Genomic DNA, 25,502 nt, shown 5'->3' with positions numbered 1-25,502 from the left:
GGATTTTTTTTCTACCATAAACCAGGTAAACTATTTAATGAGAACAGGCTTGGACACGAGGGACCATACAAACTACTCTGTAACAAGGTAAGACCACCTAGAAAAAGCCACTCTGAAAGCAGATGGTAAACTGTAGGCTTTACTTTCTCATTCTTCTCCCCTGCTCACTTAGAAGGTAAAGATTGAAGCACCACCTGTTTGTCCTTTTGCTGGCTTCTGTCTCCTGCTGGCCACAGTCTCCATGAATCATTGTCAATAACATCAGCAAGAACAATTTCTTTTGTCAGCACATTAACACCAAATTCAATCTAAAAAGACAGTAAGAATCCTATTTTAGTAATTTTTACAGTGTTATCTTTCCTGTCATAACCAGGATAATGAGAAATTAGATTCTTATACCTTCAGGTCTACAAGAGTGCAGTTTTGGGGCTGCCATGCTTTTTCCAGGATCTCAAAAATGGCTTGAGTAGAACGAGACATAATATCCACTTCAGTCTGGCCAATAGTAAGTCCAGCAAAACAGAACTTTGCTTCAATTATTTGCTCTTCAGACCACTGTGGATCATTATTAGCATCATCCTGTTAAAAAAAACAGAACAAATATATGATGTAATTTAAGCTTGCTATAAGAGGAAAATAGCCATTAAAAGATACAAGGTTTTTTTGTGTTGTTTTTTTTTTTTTTCCTTAGTAACAAATACAGGTTTCAAACTAGTATTTTATGATTAGCATTTAAAAAGTGACAGTGACATTGAAAACACTTAACACCGGGCCATCTTTAAGAGTAACAGGGTACACCACAAATACTTTAGATTACAGTTCACCAGATACATCTTTCAACACACATTCCCAAAGGAGTTCAGAATCCTAAATTACTAGCTAGTTACTTACCCTCACCATGCAACCACTGTTTAATTTCTTCAATATATCAACACCTCTGTTTCAACTGATGCATTAAGCCTATGCCTAAAAAGCCCTTATACCTACATTTTCTAATTTTCAGTACAGCTTGGCTTGTTATTCTTTGAGTGCACTGTAAGCCACTACTGTATGGACTTGGGACAAAATAGCTTTTAGACAAGAATGCAAGAAAACATTAGAATGGCAAAACTACTGATAGTGAGATGATTGGGCAGCCACTAGCACTACTTGCTTTATCTGTCAGCATTTTAAAGGAGATAATACAGAACTCTAGCTCTGCTTAAGTTAGATTAACATCACCAAAAAGGAAACTTACCTTGTAAAACATCTCAATTTTGGGTGGGTAAAACTTATATCCTTCTTTGACACCAGGGTTTCTCTTGAGGAAGGAGCCAGTAGCAATTCTTCTGCACACCCATTCAATTGGGATCATTTCACAGTGAGCTGCTATGAATGCTGTGTCACTCTGTTTCCTGACAAAAGCTGTTTTGATTCCTAAATAAAAAGATGGCAGCTTAGTTCCATCAGTAAGCACACTCCACAGTTAAAACAATAGTCACAAGCATCTTTAATTTTAAGCACATCTGAATCTTGTTCTTCCCTGGACTTAAGGGACACACTGAATCTCTTTTTTAAGCCCACTCCAGCCTTGCAAAAGACAAGTATCTTCCACAAGTCATCAGTTTTGCCAATTTTATCACACAACACTCACTTGTAACTCAGAAATCCTATTCTTGAAAATAATTTTGTTCACAGAGCCTTAAAAAATTATATCTATCCTTCACAATGTTTTGTTTGTTTAAAAAAATAATTAGCAGCAACCAAGTACCCAACTATGTTCTCTGGTGAAAGATTCATTATAGATCGAACAGTAATTGGAGCTTTACAAAAGAGTAACAAGAGCACAACAGTCTTTACTACTTTGCTTAATAAAAGCAGATGGGGCAGAGAGAATGGCTTTGTCCTCCCTTTCATCACAAACTAAGTTATTTAGGACACTAGATCTTGGTGCATTAGGCAAAAGACATTCAGAAGCATGTGCACTCAAAACCTGCTGCAACAAGTCAACCTTCCTACATAATTGTAAGATGATGGACCCCATATTAAACAGGGACAGCCAACATGCAGATCAGCACCCTAAGTGCAAAATGGCTCTTTTTTCAATTTCACTCTTGAGGAAAGTCCCACCTTTCTCCCTGACTGTTGCAGATAGGTAAAACCTTACAGAAGGAAGGCCTTGTAAAATCATGGCTCAGGCCTGTTACTTTGGCTAAGTAGAAAAGGACTATGGGAATGTGTCTCAGCTGACTTAGAGGTAGAAAAACAAGTTCTATAACCATTGTGCGTCCACATCGTGGGCTATGGTGGTTGTTTGAATTATGTTTGTTATGATTTAAAACTATGTAGCTGATAATGGGCTAACTGCTTAAAAAGGCCTGGTTTTTGCAATAAAGCAGCTCTCCTTTGCACCTGCCTGGGGATTCTGCATTGCATACCTGACCAGGGCAAGACAACTGCCAAGCCCAGTCGGCATCTGCCAGAAACAGAAGGAAAGGAGTTGCACTCAGTCAAACCAAGCAGTTCTATTCCATTCCACTTCCAGAACATAAAGGAAGAAACAAAAAGTCTTAAAATATGAACTCTAACTCTTCAAAGTTTGGTGCATTTCCTTCAAAGGCAGAATGATTTAATCAAATGCACATTAAGGTCCTGTCCAGTTCACCACTACATTTTTCATCATGCAGATATGTGCTTTTGCTAGGCTGACATGAGCTCTATTATAAAAGGGAGAGAAACTTTAACAGAGCTTCGTAAATCATCACCTCTGAAAGAGTAGGTAAAGAAGAGTTGCGCAAGGCAAACAAACACCCTCTACAATTAGGCATTCCCACTATCGGCATTTACACCACTGAAATAAGGGAACTGAAGAAGAACCCTCAAAGTTCTTTTGTTGCTTTAAAATGCAGCTGCAGTTTACTCTGCATGTTTTTTCCATGGCACCTGTGGAAGTTATGTACAAGCCACTCATGAATTTTTGAGAGTTCAACAGAATGGCTTCTTCATGTTAAAAGTGCACATCTGTAGGTTATTAAGTATTTTGATTGTTATCTGAACTACTGCCACTCAAGAATTAGGCAAAACATCTCACTAATTGCTCCTAAATGAAAATCAGAAGTTTTAATCAACTGCAAAAATAATCAAATACCTAGAAGGCTTCTTAGTAGTGTATGCATAACAGACTTCCCAAGAAAGCCCGTGACTCAGGATTACACTGAATTACTTGTATATGTTAAGTAGTTCTTAAAATATGGGCTGAGACAAAGATATAACTTTAGAGAAACCATCTTTCTCTTCCCCAAATGAAACATGCTAGGACTTCACAGTTAGATATCACCATACCTTACAACAGATACTACAAATTCCAGAGTAACTCAGCTGGTGCCTGAAGCAATCTTTGTGCAAATGTTTCAAAGCACATGGAGCACACAGCTATAACCAATCTTAGCTAAGCTTACTAGTGCCTGTATTCTAGTACTGTTAGCAGACTCACCACCAGCACGAATTCCTCTTTGCAACTTGCCAACTACTCAGTCAAAGACACTTCAAAAGGCTTTTTCAAAGCAAAGCTACTGGCTCCATTTTTGGAAATGTGGTACTAAACTTACTTGAGTGACTTAAGTTATGTAGTCCATAAAACTCACTGCTAGCATCAGAAATGCTTTGAATCTTTTAAAGAAAAGATTAAAGTCCTGATACATTCAATACAGACTGATAAACGTATTTTGCAATGTGGTCCTCACAAGTGTTATGTGCAAAGCTTACAGGAAGTTTATACTGCTATAACACACAACTGAGGGAGGGAAAAGACACCCTGATTTTATGTTTCAGCTTACATACACAGATTTCACAATGCCTAGACATAGTGTTGTAGTACCACTAGCTAGAAGTGTGTTCTATGCATGCAGATGTAGTAAAGCAAGGCAGATGCATCCAGCCCAGAGTTACAGGTAAGGAAGTGTAGGGTATGGAAGAACTGACAAAAGCAGAGGGGAGGGGATTAGAGGCGTGTCCAAACAAGCAGGAGAAACTATTGCAGTTATCTGCAACACTAGATTACTGCAGATACTCTCATGTTCCAAATGAACAAGTCACTCACCCAGCTCTAAAGTACCAGAGAGAAAAGCATAATTAAAAGCTAATAAAAAGAGACTAAAAAAACCACAAGAGCCTCAAGGCTGGTTAAACTCTCTTATAAAACAATACTGTTTCGTAATAATGTCTGTAACATACAAGCATACACAGTTTGCCTTTAAAATACTGACCAGCTTCCTGAAGCAGCTGAAACACACAGCTTGTCGTTGTGTTCGAAATGGCAGCCTTCCCTTCCATTCGGTCCTTCCTGGCTGCATTTCCCGCCGTTATTTGGTCTTTTGACTGCATGAGAACACATCCCGGGATATCTGGTAGCTCGTACACTTCTTTGGTTTTACCTTCATTAACTTTTTTGCCAAGTTTCAGGTCTAGAGGAACAAAAAACCAAAACAAAACACAAAAAAACAGAAAAAAAAAAATTTTTGCATCGCAAAGACTTGTTTACTTCCGCAAGCAAAGCCACCACCTTCTAGTCCATGGGGATCCAGCAGGAACCTGCGCTGCGGTCCCTGACCACGAGGAGCTCCCTGAGCTCCAACCCACGGAGCGATTTGGTCACGTTCCCCCCAAAGGGAGGGCGAAAGCCCCGCTCAAGGCTTCCGCCCGGCGCTCTCGGCGCCACGGGGGCCGCGCCAGCCGCGGCCGGGCCGCTCCGGCGGTGCCCCAGCCGCCCCCACGGCCGCTGGCAGCCGGGAGCTGCCGCCTGAGCGCGGCGGCCAAGAGCCCCGCCGCTTTTCTTTTTTTGTTTTTCTTCTTCTTCAAACTTCGGGGCAATCCCGGAGCTCGGCGATACGAGCGGCGCGGGGCAGCTGCCGTCCCCCGCATCCTGCGCCTGGAGCTGCCCCCGCCACCTCTTCTGCAGCCGTGCCCACCCTCGCGTACGAGCGACTACCCACGGAAAAAGAAATAATAAACCCTAAAAAAATAAAATCACTCCATGAAAAAGTTGGTCCCCAAGCACCTATACCCCAAGCCGCTGAGCGGGCACCGGCCCCCCGAGAGCGGCACCTCCGACCGACCAACCCACCCCCGACGACCGCTCGGTTACCTGATGCTGCGGGGGCCATGGCTGCGGCGGGAGCGGGCGCAGGCACCTAGGGCACAAGAGAGAGCCTGAGCGCACACCGCAGGGCTCGGCCGCCGGGGTAAGAAGGGGCCGGCGGAAGGGGCGGGCAGCCCGGGCAGCGGGCCGCGACATCGCCCGCCAATCGCCGCCCTACACCGCGGGGCGGCCCCGCCGAGCCCCCCGAGCGAACCCCGGCCGGCAGCATCACCCCCCCGTCCCGTGCAAACACAGCCCCGGCCCTCTGCCCGGCCAATGCGGGCGTCACACCGCGCCCGGGAACCGGCCCCCCGCACCCTCACCCCGCGGGCAAACATCCCCTCGGCCTGGTGCGCCCCGCGGGGTGGCGGGCAGAGTGGAATCTAGGGGAGGCGGGGCCGGGCGAGGCGGCGGAGCGGGCCGGGGGTGCGGTGTCGCCCCCCCGTATGTAAATGAGGGCGGGAGGCGCCCGGCGGGCCACCGGGATCTCCGGGCGGAGCGGCGTTGTGGGCTGAGCGAGCCGCCGGCAGCAGCGCGCGGGAGCCGCTGGAGCGGGACCGGGACCGGGACCGGGACTGGGACAGGGAGCTGGAGCGGGGCCGCTGCGCCACCACGTGCTGCCCGCGCCATGGAGCTGGAGGAGCTGGGCATCCGGGAGGAGTGCGGCGTGTTCGGCTGCATCGCCTCCGGCGCCTGGCCCACGGAGCTGGACGTGCCCCATGTAATCACGCTGGGACTGGTGGGGCTGCAGCACAGGTAAGAGGGGCGCGGGGGGCGAGGTGTGCCGGACGGGGCCGCCCGGACGCGGCTCGGTGTCGGACCGGGCCGCGGCGGCTGCTCGGGGCCGTGCGGCGGCACGTGCAGCCTGGAGGGCCTCGGGTCTCCGGCGGCGGGAGCGCTCTGGGAGAGGAGGGGAGCACCCGGACCGGTCCCTTCCGCTCCGTCCCGGCGGACAGCCCGGCAGCATCCCGGAGGCGAAGTGCAAGGAACACCCCTCCGCCTCCTGTCTCCCGGGCCGGTCCCGCCGAAGGAGACCTGTCGAACGCCTTTGGACCTCGGCTGCATCTCGCCTGAGTCGCATCCGCTCTCGCTGCCGGACCCGCGTCACCGGCCCGGGCGTTCCCACGTCCCTGCGCGGAGCCCGCGGCGTGGCCGCGTCCCGGGCGGCGGGGATGAGCCCCGGGCGGCAGGGGGAGTACGCCCCGCGGAGCAGGATGCGCCCGCAGCCCCGTCCCGGCCACGCCGAGCGGTGACCTCCTGCCCGAGTCGCGGCGAGGCCCGGCCGTCATTCTCGAGATGCTCACCTTAAAGTGTAAGTCACACAATCCGAGGCTACCGAAATTGAGCAGTTCTTAAGCGTTTTTAGGCTCCTACTAGCGGTAGTGATTTAGATTTATCATCATGATACAGTAAAACTTCTACCTGACATATCTACGGCAAAGTACAACAGACCTGATTCCCTGGCATCCATGTGGATGCAGAGCTACAGAATGAAGTTTGGGTTCTGCTTCCATTTGGTTGGTATTCAAAACAATAATGTTATGGACTGACATATACCAATCATTTTTTCAGTGGTGCCAGAAAGGGATGTGGTCCTTATGGGAACACATGCACAGCCAGGCGCGCACAAGCTCGTTTAGTAGTACATGCTGAGCCTGTTTGCTCTGCTTGATTTCACAGCTGGAAAAAGTGTGCTAAGTAAATACAGTCCTGACAGTCTAGGTAGGTGGGCTACCTAGGTAACCTGGGCATGGGTAGGTACACATGCACTGAATAGATAAAATACATTCTTTGTATTTCTGAGGTCACAGACATGCAAATGTTGCTCTGAAATTGGTTTTGGACCAACAATACAAAATCGTTTACATGGAGATTTTATGTTTATTACAGTAGAGTTTCATCTACTTTTCCTGGTAAAATGCTGCATTACTACTGACTCTCGTATGCTAATAATTCTCTTTCAGCTGCAGGTATATATATTTGCCAGTGTCCACCAAAAATGTTTTTATTTGGAGTGATACAGCCAAAGTCCCAGGAACAACACCATGGTTTTCATGTAAAATGAAACAATAGTCTCATTTTAGCTTGCATCGTTCCAGCCTCTTCAGAGGCTGGAAATAATTTTACCTTGTTTGTGCTTACAGTTGCACTGGTAGACCTCGAGTATTTAGGTGGAAATAAAATGATTGATGTATTTTCATTATTTTGCATCTTATTATCTCAATTTTCATTGCAACCTTATTTCAACTTTTCAATATGCTTTGTTGTTTATTTTTTTTTTCTTTGATGGGCACTTGACAAATATATTTAATTTGATTGAGCTTTTTAATATCAGATATCCCCTGTGGAGGACACAACTGTACACACCAATATTTATACTATGATTTAAATTAATCATTCATTCACAAATTCTACAGGAAGCTACACACCTAGAGGCATATAAGCACTATCTCCGATTCTGATCTAACTCAGTAATGGTCAAAAATTTTAAGGGATGCTTTCCTAAAGGCATAAACATTGCACCTGTAAAAGTGAAACAGTCTGTTCCATTAGGTATACCTTTGCAAGCACTCAATAAAATTCTGTTCAACAGCTGAGATGTTCCTATTTTCTTTGCTAATGTTTCTCTCCTTGCATTTTTCCTATTACAATGGGTAGAAGAGCTGGCATCCCAATCAGGAAGTAATAGGATAACAGCTGTTTTTCTTTTTACTTTTTGGAATGTCTCTTGAAAACCAGAGTTAAAGTTTAGCATTAACTGAATCAGTAAACTGCATTAGGCCCATGAAAACTAAGACATTTCTCTTAACTACAGGCCTTTCAAAATAACTAAATATGAAAAAAGGTTATAGTAAATATTAACGAACCATCCAAGTCAGGCCTGAGTGACTAACAGAAATTTGACTGGGCACTAGAAAATACAGTCCTTAGACATCACCTTCAAATTAATAAATATTCTTCAAAGGATATTTATGTAATGATTACTGCCTTTTGATATAAGAATGTTCTTCTATATTGAAATTAGAACTGTACAATAAATCAAACTACAGAATTTGACCTTTAATTTGTCTTAGATTTTAAAATTGAGAATATTAAAGCATGGCATTGTATCAAGCTGCATTTCTGAGATTCCTGGGCCACAAAGGGGAGAACATGTTATAATTTCTAATCTTTGAAATCTTACCTGTATGTGTAAAAATCCAGAGTACTTGTTAGATGCCACAAAAACATGCAGCACAAATTCTTTGTGCTTTGCTGCTGGTTGCAGCAAGGTGAAGGACTTCGTTGTTTCTGATAAATGACCAAGAATGAGTTGATAGTTTTTATTACTGTGGCATTGAAGAGATTTTCTTTAGTGGGGATGTTTGCAGCTGAAAAACTGAAACTCTGTACGCTGCATCAAGCAACCAGAATATTTAAACATGTGTTCAGTGGTGTGTATGAGCAGTGCTTGCTGCTTCACTCACTGAAACTGTTCGGCATGAAAAATTGATGTGTATATGTAAGCAAAGTTCGAGAGCCCACAAGTAGGCTCATAATCAAAGACAGAAGATAAACTTGTAGTTTCACTGTTGTGACATTAGCAGAAACAACTTTAAAAGTTGTTTGGGGTTGCACTTTTTTTAATAATTAAAAAGCTGCTAATTGTTGGGGCTTAAATTCTCACTCCTTTGTAGCAGAAGTTAGAACACAGCATTTTATTGACTTTATAATGGTGAACTGTGAATTAAAACAAAAACCAGTATATTCTTACTCACAGTCTAATCAAGGCCTTCAACACACTTATAACATTTTATCAATTTAACTTGACACCATGGTAACATTTTACAGCTATGTTAGCAGTGAATGCTCATTAACTTAATTCTGCTCAAGCAAATCATGTTACTCTGGCATCAACATTAACAAGGCTTAAAAGTGGATGGTCTAAATCATCTCTGCATTTTGTAAGCCAAACAACAGGGTCACTGCAAAATGCACTGACAGCATGCCAAAATAAAATCAGAGGATGTTGGTAAGGAGAGGATTTTCTTGGGGGCGGTGAGGGAGGAGGAGTTACTCTGAATTACAAATCTATTAGACGTCATTTGAGTCCTTGACCAGGACAAATTTGCAAAGTTAATCTTCGAAGAAATGTGATTTATGTTAACTTTTTGCAAAATTCTCTGGAAAATATTTTTGGCAGTAATACTGTGTACTGAAACCTGAGTGTACCAGCTTTGTACTCATTTTTAGAGAAAGTCTTTAAAAGCCCTCTTCTATGAAGGTGGAAGTCCCATTAAGTCAGGGAATATTCCTTGTCTCAGCTGGGCTTGTGTATGGAACTTGTTATCAGTGGAGGCTTGGCCAGTGCACTTTTTGATAACTTTTCTGTTACTGTCTATTATTAAAACTCATATAACAGAACCGAGATAATCACCGATGTAAGACACTTCTCTTTTAATCCAGTAAAGTCACTGGTTGCTTCCTATTAGCCATCCTTCCAAATACCTGCATTCAATATAGCATAATCAAAGTGTTCATCTACATTTTATATACAACATTTGGCTACAAGACGGGGGTTTTTCAAAAGGCTATTTAGCAAACCATTGGTATTGTGACTTACACTTTGAATCTTTCAATCAAAAAGCTTAAAATTGCAATAGTATTTAGATGGGAATTTTTGGAGGAACTCAGATATACTACAGGTAATGATCCTGATAATTTGGTGTGTAAGGTATTTATCTTTTCCTTTCATCTCAAGAACACATTATGAGTTCAACATATCCCTCATTCCCAGGTGCAAGAAGTGCAGTGTCAAATGTCCTAATTGTCTAAATACCAAATTTTGTAATTCGTCATATCTAGGAATATACAGAGTAAGAGTTTTGCCTAGCTAGTTACTGAGTCTATATGCTATTTTACAATAACATTCTTGCTTTATGTGCTGATAAAACATTCCTGAGTACTTTCAGACACAGAATGCAGATGTAAAAACCCTTCTTTTAGTTCTATCTTGGTTCAAGTTTTAGGCCATTGTGTGCTGCAGGTAATGACAGCCTGACTTAATGACATTCTGCAAAGCTTGCTCCTGCAAGAAGAGAGGAGGAAAAAGGCCTTTTTGCTATGGTGAGCTCTCCCATCTGCTAGGCTGTTTTACGTAACATCCTGCAGGGCTCAGGTTCCTCTCATTTTTGGGAAAGTGAAGAGAAGCCAGATTTCATTCTAACCAAGTTGAGGTCTCTTCAATGTACATGTCACCAAATGTAGTTCAGTCTAAGCTTTTATCTCTGAATGTGGAGTAACTAGCTGGAATTAGATAATGTTATAAGGAGTGGAAAAAAACAGGAGGGAAATGGTGCAAAACATGAGATACAAGAGGACATTTCTGAGGGCAGCTGTTATGTTTATTGTGGCCAACAGACTTCCCATTACATTAACCTAGCTAGAGGGCTGGGGTGAGACTGTTCATTCTTCTGTACTTTGTAGAAAAGTCACCCATATAGGCATTGTACATCTCCCCAGTAATTTTCACAGGATTGCTTGGTTGGCTTGTCTGCCCATACCTTAAATTTGAGCCTCATGCATGGAGGGAAGGTTGTATGCAGCAACCTGTGCTATCAGTGGGTAGTTCAGTTCATATATACTCTCCTGGCTTCACTATCTGCCATGTCTTACATTACCATTCCCATTTATAAAAAAAAAAAAAAAAAAAAAAAAACCAAAAACAAAAAAACCCCAGGGTTGTTTGGAGGAGCTTTTTATTGGTTTAGTTTTAATTTAAATCAGTTCTGTCAGTTGGGTAGACACGTGGCCATGTGAATGCTTGTGCCAACACAAAGGAGACCTAGCTGTATAAGAAGCAGAGGATGACTGAAGGCAAAGTCTTTAAAGCCAATGATGCAGATAGTGCTTGTGGATCCACCACCAGTGCAAGCATTTCTGCTTCCTGAAGCTCATTCTCAAAGCCTTTGGCCCAAACAGTTTCTCGAATAATGTAAAAGGGCATGCAGAGGACTTTCCAACAGTCCTATCAAAGATGTATAAAGTGACCCATTCATCTTAGTGAACGAGTGTGTTTTAGAGAAGAATGAAGCTTTTTAATGTAAGTCAGAGTGGTAATAGTTCCATGTATCTGCTACAACTGAAAAATCTCAGTATTGCCATTTGCAAACTGGGGCGGAGACAGATTTGCCCCTACACTAATCTTAATGCTCCTCTGGCAGTAATGCAGATATTTGAGGAGGGAGAAGACCAAAAATCTCTGTTATTTATAGGATTGATGCTCTCGCCACCATTACTTGGTTTTGATTATTAAGCTGAAATGTTTTCATAATCTAATTTATATTAAGATTCCCAGGTTCAGTTACATGGACATGTTGACTTTGTCTGGCCTTTCTGTTGAGGATCTATGTCTAAGAAAGGCTCTCCTCCCAAACCATTGCAGTCCTGTGGTAGTTCTCTACACATAACCATTTAGCATGTGTCAGATGGTGGCCCATGTTCCATGTCACTGGGCCATAAGTGTGTCTGGACTAAATATTGTGTGACTGTAATAAATGTAAGGCTGTGATCACAGACAGAAGAGCCACAGCAAAATTTTAGTGGATATAAAAATACACTGGGAGAATGAGTTAGATTAACTGATACTATTTCTGAAGGGACTGTTTTGAGAAAACCTTTGTCCTAGCAACATTCTATTTAGCCTTTTGTCACTACCCCCTGGGATGCTGTCCAAAAGAGACAGATCATAGACCTAGACAACCAGAATTATAAATGTCAACATTCCTGGTAATTTTGTCTCTAAGCAAAAAGTTACGTGGAATTGTAACTACAGCCTCAGTGAAGAAAGGTTGTCTTGGTATCATTTTATCTGTCTCAAGTAAATTAATTGTTAACTGTATAAATGGGAGTAGTGCACAAATATCAGATGATGCCAAATGCCCCATCTTACATCTGACATCTCTTACCATCTTTGATCAACAATAAATGAACCGCAGGGCAGAAGACAGCTTTCTGACAAAACATTTACAAAAAGCAAGCTATCCTTTGCAGTCACAAAGCAGAATAGAAGAGGAATCCCACACAAAGGGAAGTCCACCTTCTTTGGTATTTGTTTGATAAATCCTACTCTCTGAAAACTTTTCTGAGGGAAAAAAGCCTTTTACTTGGAAAGTAAACAGTCTTGTGTTCTTTTTTTTCTGTCAATTCTTGCTTCATGTCTACCACCTAGTGTTGACATGAATCATTTCCAAGTAAAGACTGCAAGTGTGCTCTGCAATTCTCTGCTCTGACCTGCTAAGAATTCAGCAAATCGTTTGCCTCAGTGCTTTTGTGTTTTTCTCACCTGAATATCAGCATTTAAAAACAGATACATATTCTTGAAAGGACTGCTGATTTTAATGAATTAAAAGTTTTTATTTTTTATTTTCTGGAAGGAGATAAAGGGTTTTTTTGGGCCATTGTACTGAATGACAGCAAGGTTTGGAAAGATTTGGATCCTTGTGCATCATGCAGAATTTAAAGTGGAGTTTGTCATCTCTGCAGTGCTAACTGCTTCCCTCAAGTTAGTATTTCTTCTAAAAGGAGAGGCACACTGCAACAAAAATAACTTTTCAGCTGTTCAGAGTTAGTCCTAGAACATCTGGGAACTTGCTGAGCTACATCAACTGACACAGGAAAAACATTTAGGGTTTTTTCTTACTAGATGGGCTAGTCTTGTGTGAGGTTAGTGAAATGAACTGGTTTATAGGGCATCCAGCAAGAACTGGATTACTCAGAGTAGCATGGAGAAAAGGGGAATCTTCTTGTTGGAATGAGTTATCAAGTCAAGTTCAGCCTTGCATTCATGAAACAGAAGGTAGAGCAAAACATGTAAGGTACCCATATTATTTTCAGTACAGTTACTGCAAGTATTTTAAATCATAATTTAATTGAACTAAACTTTTAAATGTACTGGTGCGTATTAGAGTTGGATCACACATTTTTCTGCTTCACATGTGGAAGGAGTACCTGTGATTTTAGTAGTGTGGGAATGGTGAGGTCTTCAGCTGACTCAGCATGTTCTATAGGGATACCTGACTGCTGTGATAGCAGGGGCAAACCTTGTCCTCCTTCCAAAGACAACACTTCTGAATGCAAGTAATTCAATACAAGTTCAAGGATGTACCTTTGAACCAACTCATTGTAAAGAGAGAGAGAAGAAAGATTTTTAAGCCAATGATGATACTAGTATTGTTGGAAATTATAGTTTCGGTGACAGTATTACAAACCAAAGAAGGTTTATACTGAGAAATTAGTGTAAAATTTGAAAAGTGGTAGATAAGCATACATTAAAAAAATTGTGTATCCATGTGACTGTATAAATTAACATTAGCAAAAAACTATTATTTTCTAGGAATCTCTCTCCTGACTTCTCAGAATTGTTTTAAAAATGCTAGTCAAATGGCAGATTAAATACACCTTGGTGGAAAGTATTTGCCTTCATAATGTCTCTCATAGCAGACCTGACTAGGAAATAATTAAGCATAGAGCAGGAAATAACGCATTATATCCAGTAATATTTTTATGTAAAGTTTTATGAGGAGGGACTTGGATGGAATTTAGGCCTCTGTGTATAAATAAACCTGGTGGCTGTTGCTGCTGCAATAAGGACTTGACTGTTTGACTTGAGTTGTGTCTTTCTATGTGCACAGAACTGACATGGGGCCGGGCTGTGTAGGTCTATGCCCAAACATGACTGAGATCCAGAAAGTTGTTTTGCTGAAATACACTGAAAGAAAAACCCTGCAAATGTAATACAGACCATAAAGTACTTACACAACCACAAAATGAAGTAGTGGCTGGTAGGATTTTGCGGAGTAACAGTTACGATATGGCATTTGTCTCTTAGCATGTCATGCATGTCATTGTTCCCTACACTGTTTCTATCTTTTCTGTGGGTTACTGGACATAACAGACCCTTGCCCAGTACAGAACAGGGACCATAACTCATGCCTGCCCCTTCTACGTAGGCATCAATTCTGTGTACTTTCTTTCTGGTTCACTGAATTCTCCAGTTCAGTGCTGCACATTGTCGCAAGCCTTCAGCATTCCCCCACACCAGCATAAGCAGGGAGAGAGGCCAGGATGAGGGTAAATGCTGGTTAAGGAGTTAAGAGTTGCATTTTCCCCACCAGCCCTGCCTAACAAGAAAGTTCTCCTATGGCTTCAACTGTTTGGCTAATTGCAGAGGACTAACTTGTTAGGAAGACCATGTAGATGGTAGTTGGAAATGATGGGATGAAATTTCAACTCTACATGTTTTCTTTGAGTTAAAGTATTATCTTCTCTCAATTACGGCTGCTAATTGTGGTATGTAGGTGAACCAAGATATATAGGCTGAGGTAATATTTTTATTCGACTAACTGACATCACCACTAAAACCTCATAGTAAAGGATTATGATGGAAACTCACACCTTGTTTTAGTGTAAATGGCTGAAGGTGACTATATTAAAGGGAAGCAAGCATGTACTCATATGGGTAACCTACACTCTTAAGTATTTCCTTTCATACTATTTGACAGAATCTATTTGCATGTTAATTTCATAGAAAGTTTGTGAAACCAACCTGTTGTATGGCTGATGGATCGGTATACAGCTGTGTTCTGTTGAGGTCTTGCATTTCTTCCTGCTTACAAAGCCTTTCAAACAGTAACTTTTTGCCTTCTGTTACTGTATGCACTCTCTCTGTTAATAGTTTTTGGAAGTGGAGTAAGGTGTTTTCAGAAGCACTTTTCTTAAGTGGAACAGGTGACACCTCTGTGGACAAAAGCAAAGTACGTGGTTAGAGTGCACAAGTCAATGAACTGCTGACACTGAAGTTTAGCACATGCTGGATTTTCCTAAAGCTGTTCTTCTGATCTACTCTTTTGGCAGGCATTACCTGGTGTTGTATAAGGGATCATTGTATAATGGAGAGTAGGAATGCAGCAGACCCTGTAAAAATCACTTACATCTCAAACTTTCAGTTTTGCCTAGCTGCAGCCCTCTCCAAGAGGTACTTACATAATAGGCAATAAATGAAAGTCTATTCAATCACACAGAGTGATTAAATATGGAGTTAGTACAGTTTGTGGTGGTGAACTAAACAGGTTGAATTAAAAAAATGCAATGTTCAGATCATTCCTCTTCAACTGTCTGTAAATATCATTTTGGTATTAAAAATAGTGGTGAGCTCCTTAAAACTAAGTTTTTTGTAACTCATTGTTTGACTTTATTTAGGGCCTGTCAGTTTTGCAGGAAGAAAAATAAGCTGCTGACCTTCCCCATATCAGATCACATGCCACATATTTCTATCCTTCTCATCATTTTTGTCTCTCCATGGTTCTCTAGTATATCTTGTCTTTGACACAACTGTCTTAACCTGTTTTCTTATGTACACCACATTAGACATGTTTACAGACACAGTAGTGTAATATGAGGAAATCACATCCATGACGGCCTGTCCCTACTTTCCCTTAAGCAACACCATTGAGATATCTTGTTTTTTAAATACTGTATTTTCTTTGCATATGATTCTTATAAATCAAGTAAGTTTTTCCTGATGTTTACCTCATTTGTACCAGGGATGAGGACTGAAATAAATTGCCATTTTCCTTAGGCCTACATTTTTATCAGAACTCTTCTTTTGCTGATTGTTGTGGATGAGAGGAGAATGTTGGTTTGTAGCTTTTTGTTAAGTTTTAGGATTATGTTTTTTTAACTGTTTGAATACTGGATATAAGAATCTGGCATCCAATTCAACAGCAGTATACAGATGCTTTTAAAAGTCAGGGGCTCTTACCATCATTCCATGTTTTTCTCTTGGTACTCAAAGATCCTGTGTTTGCTGTAGCATCTCCCACTGAAACTTAGAAGAGAAGAACAAGGTGACTAAGCCTTTTGTCAAGATTCTCAAGGCAAAGTCACTCACACACCAAAAGGTTTTATACTACAAAAGCAAATACCCTAGGACAAGACACATTTATTTGGCAAATGCCTCAAACAGATTAATAACTGAAACTTCTTTCTGAAAGGTTATTGTTGTACTGGCCACTGCATCAGCATTCACAGATTACACAGTCATTTCCACCATGCTAAAATGTAAAACAGGCAGGTTGGTTGTTTGTGTAGACCACATTCTTGGTGTTGACATATCCCATTCATAGAGTAGAAATGAGCAGTAATATATTCAGTTTCTGTATTTGGAAGAAAATACACGTCTCGAGAATGTGATCAAGCACAAGACTGAGGCAGGGGAGAACTGTCATCCCACAGCTCTATGGCTGTCATTCCAGCTGCAACTAATGCACGACTGGATGGTGCCCTTGGACACCACATTAGGGCTCTGATTCATGACTGAGGACAGCTGACTTAAGGCTGGTTCCAGCAGTTTCTGCTCAAGCTGTTCACCTGGCCTTTGCTGCAGAAATGGTTCAAGTCCTCAACTAACACTTGTGCTGTTGTAAACTATTTAACGTATTGAGAACGATCACAACTATTTCTGCTTTACCTTAAGTCACTGAACCCTAAGTTGCAGAGGTTCAGTTACTTCTATGACAGCACCTAATCTGCCTGGAGCAGGGGCAGGTGCGCCCTGAGGTCTGAAGCAGTTGGCCAGTCACGAGGACCCTTACAGCAGACACAAGATTAGCTGTGTGGCTCCTAGATCAGAGGGGTTTTGATATGAAGATAGAGGCAAACTCTATTTTGAAAATTGAATCTGCTTTAGCAAAATTAATACAATTATTACAAGCACTCAAATAAACATCACTGTCCTGGATTTTTCTCTCTCTTGACTGCCGTATGTATTGAATTAATATACTTTGGGGTTTTTAGAGTCCTTGCACTTGGCTTGATTGCCGCTGATTTTTGCAGTTCCAAGCAGTATGAGCTTGCAGCTCTCTATCCATCAGACTTTACATGCCTGCTGTATGACCTCTAGAACCTGCAATGTGTTCTAGCACCATTTCACTGCAGGTCACTTAGGCTTTCAAAAGCAGGTTCTCCAACTGCTTCAGTGCTTTTCACTTTTTGCTAATATTCTCACTTCCACATGTCTCCATAGAACACTTGAGTTTCCTGAGTGTTCCCTATGTGACCATGCAGATACAGCCTCCCCAGTTACTTTCCCTCCCCATTTCTGGCCACACATTTCACACCTACAGCATGGCTCAAACAGACGACTTTAGAAAGTTCACTTGAAGCACTTTATCTCATCACTGAAATTTTTCGTACCTGATAGGAGACTTGAGCTTTCACATCCCCAGCCTGAGGTTCCCAGAGGCTGTCTTCTTAAGATACAGTCAACTTCATCATAAAATCTCATTTTTCTCCTGGGATTTCCAAGATGCTCATTTTCTTTCTGCAGTGCACGGTATTCGTATTTTAGGTTCTTGTACTTTGTGCGACATTGTTTCCAGTCTCTGTCTATACCATGTTTCATTAACCTTCTGGCAATTTCCTCAAATATTTCTTTATTTCTCGTGGCCCCTTCAAGCATTTGTTGTATCTTTTCATCTGACCATATGTTTATCAGAGCTCTAACTTCATTATCACTCCAGTGTTTTCCTGCTCCAGTATCATTAACTGTAATAACTTTAAAGTGATTTTGTGCTTCTTCTAAGGGAATGTGATTCTCTGAAAATATAAATAAAAAACCAAAAAACTGTAAATGCTATAAATGCATGCTAAATATATATATATGAAAGCATAATTGCAACTGATAATTCATCAGTTAATGATTGATGTTTTATATATTTTGATATTTTATATCAAAATATCTTTTAATCTTTTATAATTTTAGTATCCATACACAATTGTTTTCTCTTAAATATGCAAAATATGTAGGAAGTGGAATCTCTTGTTTCTCCAAGGCATTTAAAATTCAACATTTTGTTGCTGTAATTGTGCCACTGTTGTTGTGAGATTAAAGACAGATGTATCCTAGAGTTACATGTAGAAAAGCAGTAATCATTAAGCTTTAAAGATCTCAGCATTGATGAGAAGTGAGGTTTCAAACTAAAATGGCAATGTGCAAATGAAAAGGCTACTTGGGATTCAACAGGAAAAAAAAAATCTTCAGACTCGAAAATAGCCAGAAGTAGGCAGATGCTGCTCATTAGATTATGTGTAGAAGGCAAAGTTGAACTACAGTATTAATACAAGTTTTGCTCATGGAAGGAAAAGAGCTATGAAACTAATTTTTAAGTTTACTAATAAAGCTGGAATGGAATCAGGACTAGAAAAGTAGAGCTGTGTTTACGCTAGAGATCTGATTGCTCCAGCTTTGATACAGAAATTACATTGTGACTTATTTCATAATAAATGCATGGAAATTAATACTCACCTGTCCCAACCATCTGTTTTGCTACTGGTGTACAAGATCTGTCTTCTGAGGTAGTGCTTATAGAATCATCATCTATAGAAACACACAGTTTTAAATAGACTTGGATTTAGACAAATAAATTGCTAGTATTGTCATTCTCTGTAGGAAACACCTATTTCCACCTAAAAGTGTCCTAAGCCCTCAGTCTAACCCATTAGTTTTAGACTTGAAGAATCACAGAATCATGGAATCATTTAGAATGGAAGCACTAATCATTTAGGATAGACTGAAGATTGCCAAGTTCACCAGTAAACCAGGTCCCTAAGTGCCACATCTACATGTCATTAAAATCCCTCCAGGGACAGTGACTCCACCACTGCTCAAGTCCAAGGTGACAGGTCTGCTGAGCTCCCTCTTTACTTCACCAAGAACTGAAAACACTGCCATTTTGTGACTGCTGTTGCCAAGAGGTTCCAGCCACCACGAGCCCTCTGTTCACAAACACCAGGTCCAGTGGGTACCTTCCCTAGCTGGCTCCTTCACCAGCTGTGTCAGGCAGTTGTCAGCCAGGAATACTCCAGGAACCTTCCTCTGCTGTGCTGTATTTCCAGTAGACATCTGGTCAGCTGAAGTCCCCCCCAAGGGCCAGTGACTGTGAGACTTCTCCCAGCTGCTTATGAAATATTTCAGCTGCCTCTTTGCCCAGGCTGGGTGGTCAAACACAGACTCCCACCAGGACACCTGCCTTGTTGCCTTCTCCTGATTCTTACCCATACATCCTCAACCCTATTGTCACCATCATGAGCTCTAGACAATCAAAACACTCTCTAACATACAGAGTACCCCACAGTCTCTCCTTCCTTGCCTGTCCCTTCTGCAAAGTTTATTGCCATCCATTGCAGCACTCCAGCTGTGCAAGTCATCCCTCTGTCTTCAAGATGGAAACTATGATATAGTTTTCCTGCTACACAATGGCTTCCAGCTTGTCCTTTTTGTTGCCCATGCTGTCTGCACTGGTGTAGATGCACCACAGCTGGGCTTTTGGCCCCACCATCTTTTGGGGGTGAAAAGCTCTAATTTCTACATGGTCATTCTCAGGTGGTTCTGTGGTTTCTGACACATCAATAACCCCTGTATATCTTCGCTCATCTCCATTCCCTGACTACTAAGACAGCAGATGGAAGGACCTCTCTAGAACACCACCCCTCAAACATTGGCATGTTGCCCCCAGGCTCTCTAGTAAGTCTGGTTTTATCTCTTCCCAACTGCAAATTTATTTTAAAGCTCTTTCAATGAGTTCTGCTTACTTCTGTGGTAAGATCTTTCCCCCCCCCTTTGAGATAGATACCAGCAAATCTGATGTCATGGAACCATGATTAAAAATTCCAGTATTTTCCCAGTGTCATCAAGGTTGGAGCCAGATAGTGATCTGCTGGCTCTTCAACTGGAAGAAGAGAAGACTGCTTCTGCTCTTGATCCTTTAACCAGTTGTTCCAATGCCCTGAAGTCTCTCTTTATTTGGAACTTCATTGTTGCCTACTGAGAAATTATTAAAATTGTCTATGAACATCAAAATCCAGCTTTGCTGATTCTGTGTTCATTTGCTCGTGCTTGGACTACTCTGAGGCTGAAAGTTCACTTTTGTGTGGACTTACTCTTTGGGTTGGGAAGAAGAGAAAGATTAGTTCTCATTGTTTGCTAGAGGATGTCATAGATTAATTATGTTCAATACTGGTTTTGGTAAAGGGTAGAAGTAAATATTCCTTTTATGTTTTGAAAAACTGAGTACTTACTTAGGCTCTATCAGAAATAAAGTTTCTTTGTAAATAAGCATGTTCATTTGATGTGCTTTCTATAGTGGTACTTGCCAATATATGCACAAACTAGTACTTGAAATTCGTATTTGCTCTATAACTTGTTTTCTTTTCAGTCATTTGGCAAACACTCATTTTTCATAAGCCACATGCAAGAATATATTTTGTACCTGTGGAAAACTTGGAAATCATACTCTCATCAGCACTGATGTGATCAGTATATGTGATTTACTTGGGGTACTAGAAAAAAGTGGGTTTTCTCATAAACAGGCACCCTTTAACTCTTGAGAAAATTCTTGCATCTTCTTTAACACTTGCAGCTGTTGTAAATGGGCCAAAACAGAGCTTTAGGTCTACTTCAAGGCTCCTGAGAGATTCCTTTTTTTTCAAACCGTTAACCAACCTCTCCATGGCTTCCATTTCTGTGCTCATTCTCTCAACCATACTGGCTCTCTTATATTTTCCTGTCTTTGGCAGTGGCACTTGTGTAGTGCTGACTTGCATGATGATTACTGTGTTCAATTGGATATTACATGATAGGGAGTTTGTGTGTATGAGGCAGTCTGTTGAGCTGCATGACATTTTATTCTTCACTTTGCATTTGTGTGACCTCACTATGTCTCAACTTTCAGGGTCACAGATTTACTTTATCCTCGGTGTCACTTGTGTTCCTGTGTGTCATCGTTGTGATTGCATTGCTCTAATGTTGTCCTCAGTGTCACAGTCACTACAGTTGTCTTTCACGATCAAGATCAGCCAGTGCAAGCAGTTGTAAAGGGTGTGTAGCATAGGATGTCTCAACATCCAAACTACAGGTAACATAATTGCTGAAGAGGAAGCTCTTGCCTGGAATTTGCCTGATGCATACAACAGAAATATTCTTAGGCTAGAAACTTTCAGTGTCAAAGGCCAAAGAATTGCTGTTCACAGAATCGCTAATTTTTTTTTTTTCCTACTAACTTCTGTGTACAAACAGCATTACTGTAAAGAATATTTGGATCCAGAGTGTCAGGTCACTATATTTCAATGCCATCATTATTTCCTCTGATATCTCTTTTTCATTATTTTCTATGGTTTTTATGCTCATTTATTCCAGAATATTAGTATCCCTACTGTGTTCTAATGTTAAATTTTAACATTTTAAACCAAAGAAATCTTCTCCTGATCACTTATCATTAAATATATGACTTCTACATATTGCTGAGGTGCTGATTTCAGTTTTATATTTAAAATAGTTCAGAATATATATAGGGAAATTGCTTAATTATAAATCATCTGATAATAAATGCAGTCATGAAGTAGTTTGAAAATACAGTGTATAAAATGTTTTGAGTTTCTGAGATAGCTATTTACCTTTCCATTTTACCCTCTCTAGCAACTGTGTAAGAAAAAACATATTTGTGTCACAATCAAATGCACACTAATCATATTCATCATAAAAAGGATCATGTTGTCTGGGAAAGTAAGATTTTGTTATAATTATGGGAAGGAGAAATAAGTGTTCATATATTTCTGCACTATGAAATCAAACAAAACCCGTAATTATTTAACCTAGAAGTAGAACAAGTGTAATTTGCTGGAATAACATATGAGCCTTTGGAATCTGCAATGCCCAGTAAAGCAGAATGTCCTGTTAAAAACTATCCTGACAAAAGTCCTGACCTACCTATATCAATTGTCTCCTTCTTTATTTGTGTAGCTTCCAGAGATGCTGGGGTGGAGTTGGCTAAGTCCCTCTCATCTTCAAGGATTTCTGTAAAAAATAATCATTTACAGAGTTCTTATTAACTAAACACGTCTTGAGTGATGTCTTGAGAATCACCTACTCAGAATGCTGCTGCTAACTACTGTTAAAGATTTCCTCTCTTAATACATTAAAGCTGCCATTTTTCTGCAGGCTTAAGAACAGAGTGTACCCACTTATAAAGTAAATCCAGAACATCACATAACAGCTGCAGTATATAAGTTTATGGGTTACATGTGGAAACTCTTAAGTTATATTAACCTGGATCAGAATTTGTAGAATGGTTCACTGATGGTGGGTGTAAGATAGCTAGTTACTGACAAATGTTCATGCAGCAGAACAGGCAAGGCATAAAGGGTGCAATATACTGAAATTATTGAAAGACTCCCAAGTGACTGATGCCAAGAGTGTTTGAATTAGCCCCAAAAAGGAGCAAGGGACCCTGACACATCAGGGTGCTGTGCTTAGACAACTGATCTGTAAGGCTGCCTGACTGATGGAGACAATGTACTAAAGCCTGTCCCGAAAGCATCTCTGCTGCTGCAGCTTGCAGGAGTTTACATCACACAGCAGGGTGACAGAGATGTCCCTGGGCTCCCCTCCATGGGGAGGAGATCTCCACTCCTCTGCCATTGGCCCGCTGGTGTTAAGGGAAAATTCCACCCCTCTGCCCTAGGACAGAGGTATGGGCAGGTGGATGATGCAAGTGGTCTTGCTGATCCTCGCTTCCCAGTGAGGACACTGCTCTACAGAGATTAAATGGTGAAGGCCACATCATGGATCAATGACAGCAGTTTTCTGTCTCCCAGCCTGTTCTCAGTCCATTCAAGAATATTGCCCCTAAACATTGAGCAATAAGGTTTAATCTAGAGCCATTTTATTAAAAATTATCCCCAGATCAATACAGCTTTGTTTGCATCAGATGTTCTTCATGACGTGACTAGCATCACGTGCCTCTTTTTTTTTTTTTTTTTTTTTTTTTTCGAGCCAAGAATGTGGGTAGGGAGCCTGGCTTTTTTTCTAAGGCACCTTTCAGAGTTTTGGAGGGAAGGGCACAAGAAGACTGAGCCAAACAGAACAAGCCATCGACAGTTTTTGGCTTGGATAAAGCACAGTGGCTCCATCTGAATTGTTAGTGAAGCTATAGACAGTTGCCAGCAAATATGCTTAAATCTCTACTTTGTGTTTGAAGCACTGCTCACAAGGCCACCCGAGCAATGCTGTCACAATCTTTCCTTTCACTCACTCAGACTGATACAAGCTCTGTTCTCTTTTGGCACTCTGTCACCATCACTAATTATCTTGTTTTCTGGCTCATGAGGCAAGATTAGTAATTTGTCTCCTAATCCTTACTCTCACGAGTGTCTTGTATAGTATAAAAGGGAATTGGGATATGTTTAAACTAGGGAAAATTTGCAGTGTGTGGCTTGTGTTTACGCTCCAACAACTTGCAAAGTTGCTGCTCTGTCATACAGATCTCTGAAAGTGGATACAGAAAACTGGATGCATATTTAAGAGTTTATGTCTGCAGCCCAAATATGCCTAGGCTAAGGCAGTGAATAATCAAGAACTGTGGGGTTTGCACTTCTCTGAAACACTGCTTAACAGTAGCCTGGGTCATATGTATGAAAACATTATCTTTTGACTTTATATCTGTACATTTTAAAATTCCATGCACACAGCAGCAAGTGTTCAAGCCAGTGTTAAGTGCCTGAGTATGTACCAACCTAAGATCTTAACTCTAAACAACAGGTTTTTAAAAAGCCCTTGCTTAGGAATGTATCTTGGAAGTGTCACTACTTACTCCAAATTCATTCTGAGAGGGACATACAGTAAAGTGTATGGGGTATCAAAAATCCTAAGAAAATAAAGACAAGGAAAGGAATTTGTTTGACATAAAATACTTGCTGTAGGTATTTTTAAGAACATCAGGCTACTGGTATTTCTTAGAAACCTGTTTTCATCTCCACTGTTGTTCCCTAGCACTTTAAATTTAATCAAACACCTATACATACACTCTGTGGTCATACTGCTAAGTCTGACACACATGGAAGGTACATGGAGTTTGGAACAACAGACTGCATAGACTAAAGTAATTGGCTCTTCTGAACAGATTTGTTACTTTTAGTAACAACTAAAAGTGATGCCACGCAATTGAAAACATCAGTGAAAATGACTAATTAAGGTTTAATTTGCAGATCGATTCAATGTGGGGTATGTTTTGCCAAAAGAGAGAGCAACCTGCAGGGTCCCCAGCCTATCACAGGACGCTTTAGCTGAAAACCCCAACCCACGGGTTGGGGACTGTTGTGGTCCTTCTGCTCCCCCAGCTGGGCACTGCTGACAGCAACGTGTCGGGAACTAGGACAGGTTGTGCAAGGAGCTGAGGTTTTATTTACATTTGTCTTCTCAGGTGGGCATTTGCTGCTCTTTGAGTAGCAAATTCATATGGGCAGAGGAGAAAAACAATACCATGGCACATTAAATAACTAGTTTTTCTTCTGAATCTGGTGTATTTGTCTTTTGACTAACACCATCTTAGTATTTTTCTTACTAGAGTATGGCAAACACAAAAGGGCTTTTTATAAAGACTGGCAGTGGTGACAGTGTTACTGTGGCTCCTAACTCATGTGTAAGATCAGGAGAAGCACATGCACTCTGAAGCAGCTCGTGCATCTTCTGTGCATTTACGCAGCTGCAGTTGCCAGAAGGCAATGACAGCCCAGGCTAACTTATATATATACTGATAAGATACCCAGATACGAGTTCAACACAATTTCTAAATTCTTATTTATGCCAAACTGGGGGTTTCTACAGATTTTTTTTCAAGGCACACAAATACCTATAAATTTAATAATTCCATGCCTGTTGAGAAACACTTTTCTACAAAAGTTCTGTCAAATATGCAGGAGACTTTTTAAAAAGTCACATCCTAAATACCAGTAACTGTGAGACATTACTCATATCAAACAACCAATGTAATGTATCAATGCCTTTTCACTATTTATCAGCATGTATATTTATGAGTACAGAGGTACATACAAGCTCTTTACTTACCAGTTTTCACTTCAAAATTACTTAGACTGTCTAGGAAAGGCATGTACCACAATTAGAGAACAAAGGGTCTCCATGATATTGTAACGTAAAAAGTGTGCATCTTTTCTTTATTTTTATCTTGTCTCTAATAGGTATTGCTTTATTCAATACCTATTTATGTCACCATTAATAAAATTAAAGACTTGTTATATTTTACCACCTGCAAAAAAATTGAGTGTGTATTGTTTGTTTTGGAATGAGAGAAAGAATTTTGCAAACTGAACTTGTTTGTTGGTTTTGCCTTGGAGTGTGGTTTTGCATTTTTCCCCTGCAGAAGTTTGAAAAATACTTAAGAGTGGATAGGCTAAGCCACAGACACTTTTGACCCACTCACTATTTTAACTGTTCCCCACAAAATCATACTGCATTTACAATTACCCAGAAACAAAGAAACTATGCAGTTAAAAT

At 41.0% G+C, this 25,502-nt stretch overlaps 2 protein-coding genes across 9 annotated transcripts in view; one reads left to right on the top strand and one right to left on the bottom strand.

Moving 5' to 3' along the window:
• The window catches only part of PAICS (phosphoribosylaminoimidazole carboxylase and phosphoribosylaminoimidazolesuccinocarboxamide synthase), a 41,526-nt gene that overhangs the window by 5,010 nt on the left and 11,014 nt on the right, over positions 1-25,502 (bottom strand). For 3 of the 7 annotated variants that reach the window (XM_053941244.1, XM_053941245.1, XM_053941247.1), the window contains 10 exons: positions 21,921-22,007; positions 18,462-18,533; positions 17,351-17,752; positions 15,918-15,983; positions 14,703-14,893; positions 5,123-5,168; positions 4,245-4,442; positions 1,238-1,416; positions 400-579; positions 195-308 (listed from right to left, as the gene is read on the bottom strand). In XM_053941244.1, the coding sequence (XP_053797219.1) occupies positions 195-308; positions 400-579; positions 1,238-1,416; positions 4,245-4,442; positions 5,123-5,168; positions 14,703-14,893; positions 15,918-15,983; positions 17,351-17,752; positions 18,462-18,533; positions 21,921-22,007 (1,535 nt within the window). Of the gene's footprint in view, positions 1-194; positions 309-399; positions 580-1,237; positions 1,417-4,244; positions 4,443-5,122; positions 5,169-5,433; positions 5,470-6,151; positions 6,217-14,702; positions 14,894-15,917; positions 15,984-17,350; positions 17,753-18,461; positions 18,534-21,920; positions 22,008-25,502 lie in introns of those variants that run through there. The other 4 variants (XM_053941248.1, XM_053941249.1, XM_053941250.1 and 1 more) reach the window with 4 other exon arrangements.
• The window catches only part of PPAT (phosphoribosyl pyrophosphate amidotransferase), a 43,292-nt gene continuing 23,339 nt past the window's right edge, over positions 5,550-25,502 (top strand). Inside the window, exon 1 of one of the 2 annotated variants that reach the window (XM_053941253.1) lies at positions 5,550-5,872. In XM_053941253.1, coding sequence (XP_053797228.1) covers positions 5,745-5,872 — 128 coding nt within the window. In that variant the 5' untranslated portion in view covers positions 5,550-5,744. Of the gene's footprint in view, positions 5,873-6,181; positions 6,429-25,502 lie in introns of those variants that run through there. The other variant, XM_053941254.1, reaches the window with a different exon arrangement.

Source organism: Vidua chalybeata, chromosome 4, assembly GCF_026979565.1.
Source record: "Vidua chalybeata isolate OUT-0048 chromosome 4, bVidCha1 merged haplotype, whole genome shotgun sequence".
Lineage (NCBI taxonomy): Eukaryota > Metazoa > Chordata > Aves > Passeriformes > Viduidae > Vidua > Vidua chalybeata.
Note: the sequence above shows the minus strand (reverse complement) of the source record. Positions and strands in the feature narration are given on the sequence as shown.